General features: G+C 63.1%; 1 protein-coding gene across 1 annotated transcript in view; it reads left to right on the forward strand.

The window, feature by feature from the left end:
- Positions 1–3,521, forward strand: part of TCF3 (transcription factor 3) — a 33,845-nt gene that overhangs the window by 3,751 nt on the left and 26,573 nt on the right. Inside the window, exon 2 of the mRNA XM_023520466.1 lies at positions 973–1,045. Within this exon, the coding sequence (XP_023376234.1) occupies positions 973–1,045 (73 nt within the window). The remainder of the gene's footprint in view (positions 1–972; positions 1,046–3,521) is intronic.

Raw genomic sequence — 3,521 nt, forward strand, 5'->3', positions numbered from 1 at the left:
TGGCTGCTGATCGCCAGCCCGGAGTCTGGTTGGTTCCGGTCCCAGCTGAGGCCAGCCCCTCCCCCAGAGCAGACCTCAGTTTCCCCAGTAGGACTAATGGAGCCCGCACGAGCATCTCACACGTGACACCTGTGTGCCCCCACCTCCTGGCTGGGGAAGGTTTTCAGGGCCGTTGGCCACTCCCCAGTGAGCCCCCGGCTCCGATTCTGGCCACTGTTAATCATTCAGGCCTCACACAGAACCCAAACTCAGCTCCTTGGGGTAGGGACGTGCGTTGTGTCGTGTGGCAAGGGGTGGATGGATGCTAGCTCTCCTGTTAACTTCGCCAGGGTGTCCGACCTTCAGGGACTTGACACCGTGGGTTTGGAGCAGGGGGCGACACCCAAGAGAACCACCAATCAGCCATGGGAGTTCGTCTCTCAAGCTTCCCATCTCTCTGAGCCTCAGTTTCCCCTTGTGACAGGCAGGCCTCCACGGCCGGGGTGCAGTGAGGGCCGCCCAGGCAGCACGCTGAACCCTGACACGTGGGGGACACGGGACCCAAGTCACTCCCTCTGTGCCTGCGGCGGAGCCTGGCTGTCTTCCCCACATCCTGGCCACCCAGGGTCAGGGCACACGCAGGAAGGGCCTCCGGGCTAGCTGGGAGAGGTCAGCGCATGGCTGGGGCTGCTGGCCAGGCCTTGCTCTTTGTGGGGTGTAAACGATCTCCCTCTCTTAAGCTGAGACTTAAAACATTATATCACTTCTGAGCAGAGGAATTATAGGAAGTGTTCGAATAGGTTACTGTACGCCAAAAAATACGAGAAAAATACAAACCGGCCACATGGGGTGTTTAACCTGCTGTGCTCCCATCAGTGTAGACTGTGTTGTCAGGGGGTTTGGCCAGGGCCTTGTCCTGCCTGGGGTCTTTGATGGGGCGGGACCCCGGGGTGTGCCCCTACCCCGCTCACCTCTCTCTCTCCCTCCCTACAGATGTTCCCCCTGCCGGTGGCCAACGGGAAGAGCCGGCCCACCTCTCTGGCTGGCGCCCAGTTTGGAGGTTCAGGTAGGCCCTGCAGCCGGGGGGCTGCGAATTGGCAAGAAAAGTTGGGGGGCAGAGTAGGGGCGGGGTGCAGCGCTGGAGCTGGAGGGAGCTGGACACAGGCTCTTGGGCAGGGTACCGAGGAGGGGCGCTGGGGGTTCAGCACCCAGGTCCAGCAGCTGGAGTGCGGGTTGAGGGTCTGAGGTGTGCTCGTGTGTGGGGTGGGGGCGGAAAGCCTGAAAGAACCCCGAGAACCAGCTGCCGTCAGGGTCGCACGCCCTACAATGACTGTAACAGGCGAGCTCAGAGGTCAGCATGGTTCCCTGCCATCTTGCATTGGGCTCCTGGCCTAGGGGCGAGGAGGGTCTCTGTCACTCCCGTGGGGGCCCATGTGGGGCAGACACTTGAGCCCCTGCGGTCCTCTTGGCCCCATTGGGGTCCTAAGTCTCTAGTCCATCCCCAAGGGGAAGACTAAGGCCCAGAAGGGGTGGCATGGAGAGGCACAGCTGCCGGCCGGCTGTGGTCCGGCGTGTCTCGGGCGCCTCCTGTGCGCAGGACCCAGCATGGGCCTCACCGGCCATCCACTTAGTGAGGGCCCGAGCAGTTTGTGGGCTCCGGGACTTGGGTCATTCAGGCTGGACACGTCCAGGCAAACCTGGATGAGGCAGTCACCTTGCCCAGCACCGAGTGCGGGTGCCACAGCCGTGGGAGGACAGGTGGGACGTCCTGGAGAGCCCACAGCAGGGGTCAGACAGCAGAGCGGTGGGGAGGGCGCTGCCGCTGAGCCAGGGGCGCGGGGCTGGCCTTCCAGGAGGTGTCTGAGCAGAGACGGGAGGCGGGGGCATCTTAAGGCCGGGGACACGGCACGTGCAAAGGCCCTGGGGCAAGTTGATGCCCGGCGTGTCAGAGGCATGGAGGGTGACGGTGGGGTGGAGCAGAGTGAATTGGGGGGGCGCGTTGTGCAGGGCCTGAGCACGTGGAGGACAGGCTCTGCAGGACGGAGAGGCGCCAAGAGCGTTGGGGGGCGTCCCCCGGCTGTTGGAGGGGTGGGGGTTTGTCACCCATCTGTTGGAGGGGTGCGGGGGAGCCTTCGGCGAGGGCGCTGCCTCCGTGTCCAGCGCCTTGGGCACTGGGTGGGGGTGTCTTTCTGGGTTCTCAGGTCTGGGCTGTGTCCTGTGGCTCTGGGATCTGGGACGGAAGCTTCTGTCTCGGAGCAGCCTGCGAATTCTGCTGGGGTGTCTGATGAGCTCCAGCTACAGGAGGAGGGGGTTCTGGGGGGTGGATTGTACTCACCCCCCCCATTGGGGGAGGGCCGTCATGTCGTCCTTTGCTGGCCTTCCTCTCTGCCTGAGGAAGTAGCTGCAGGGCTGGCTGGAGCCCTCCTGAGCTGTGGAAATTCCCTCGCCCCCTCCCCCCAGGAACAGCCCCCTGGGAGCCGGGGTGCTGCCACTTCCCTGCCTCCGGCGGAGGGTCAGGCCCCGGGGGCTTCCTGGAGGAGGTGGCACAGCTGCGCCCTCCGCCCGCCCCAGGGCACTTCCCTGTGTTGTCTTCACTAGTCTGATGTCCACTCAGAAGGCCAGCAGCACTAGATGGCCCATGCTGTGGCCCAGGGGAAGGGTCCCTTCCAGGACACCCCGCGCTCGGCTTTGCCCAGACACCAGGCGCAGGCTGAGTGTCACCCTGCCAGTGTCCGCGGTTGGTTTCCGTGGTTTCCGGCGCTTCTGGCCCCGCCCTGACCACTTTGGATGGGGAGGGTCTTGTCTACCTCTCTCCCCACTCATCATAAGTGGTCACCCCATTTCCACGTATACCAGGTCAGCTTAAGGGGGAGACCACCATTTGCCAAGAGTTTGCAGATATGAGTGGGTCCCTGAGGCACGTTCTCCCCCTCGCTGCTTGGACGGCCTCGTCCGGCATTTTCCTAGTGTCACTTGAAGTCAGTTTGCTTCTCCTAAATGTGTCCCAAAGGGCACGTTCTGTCAGAAAGGCAGCGTCTCTGAGGGGGGTGGGAATAGGAGCCCAGTGGTGTGTTGGGGTCTGTGGGCGGCTGCCTGGGGGAGCCATCTCTGTCCTTAAGAATCGGTGTCAGGTGTTGAGGAACAGCCGGTGCCAGGCAGAGGCTTGCTGGCTGATCTCTGGGAGAAGCGGAGCTCCTCTGTCGCATGCTGCGGGGGTTCGAGGCCACACAAGGCATCAGAGAAGGCTCACTGTCGGAGCCTACGCGGCGTCTCTCCTGCTTGTGAATTCTCCGCGGCGTGTAAACAACACGCCCCAGGGAAACTAACACTTAGAGCAGGCGGCTGCACACGAGGACCCTGGGCCAGCACAGGCGTGTGCAGATGTCCTCTGGGCAGGTCGCTGGACAGGGAACTGCTGGCCGTGGACGTGTGTGCATCGTGAGACTGTCCCCCGGGTGTCCCCACCCCTCCGCCAGCACCGGGTCTCGTTAAATGTCCCCTCAGTAGGTGAATAGGAGCATGTCAGTTCAGTGGGCGTTTAT

Source organism: Pteropus vampyrus, unplaced genomic scaffold, assembly GCF_000151845.1.
Source record: "Pteropus vampyrus isolate Shadow unplaced genomic scaffold, Pvam_2.0 Scaffold267, whole genome shotgun sequence".
NCBI classification, from domain to species: domain Eukaryota; kingdom Metazoa; phylum Chordata; class Mammalia; order Chiroptera; family Pteropodidae; genus Pteropus; species Pteropus vampyrus.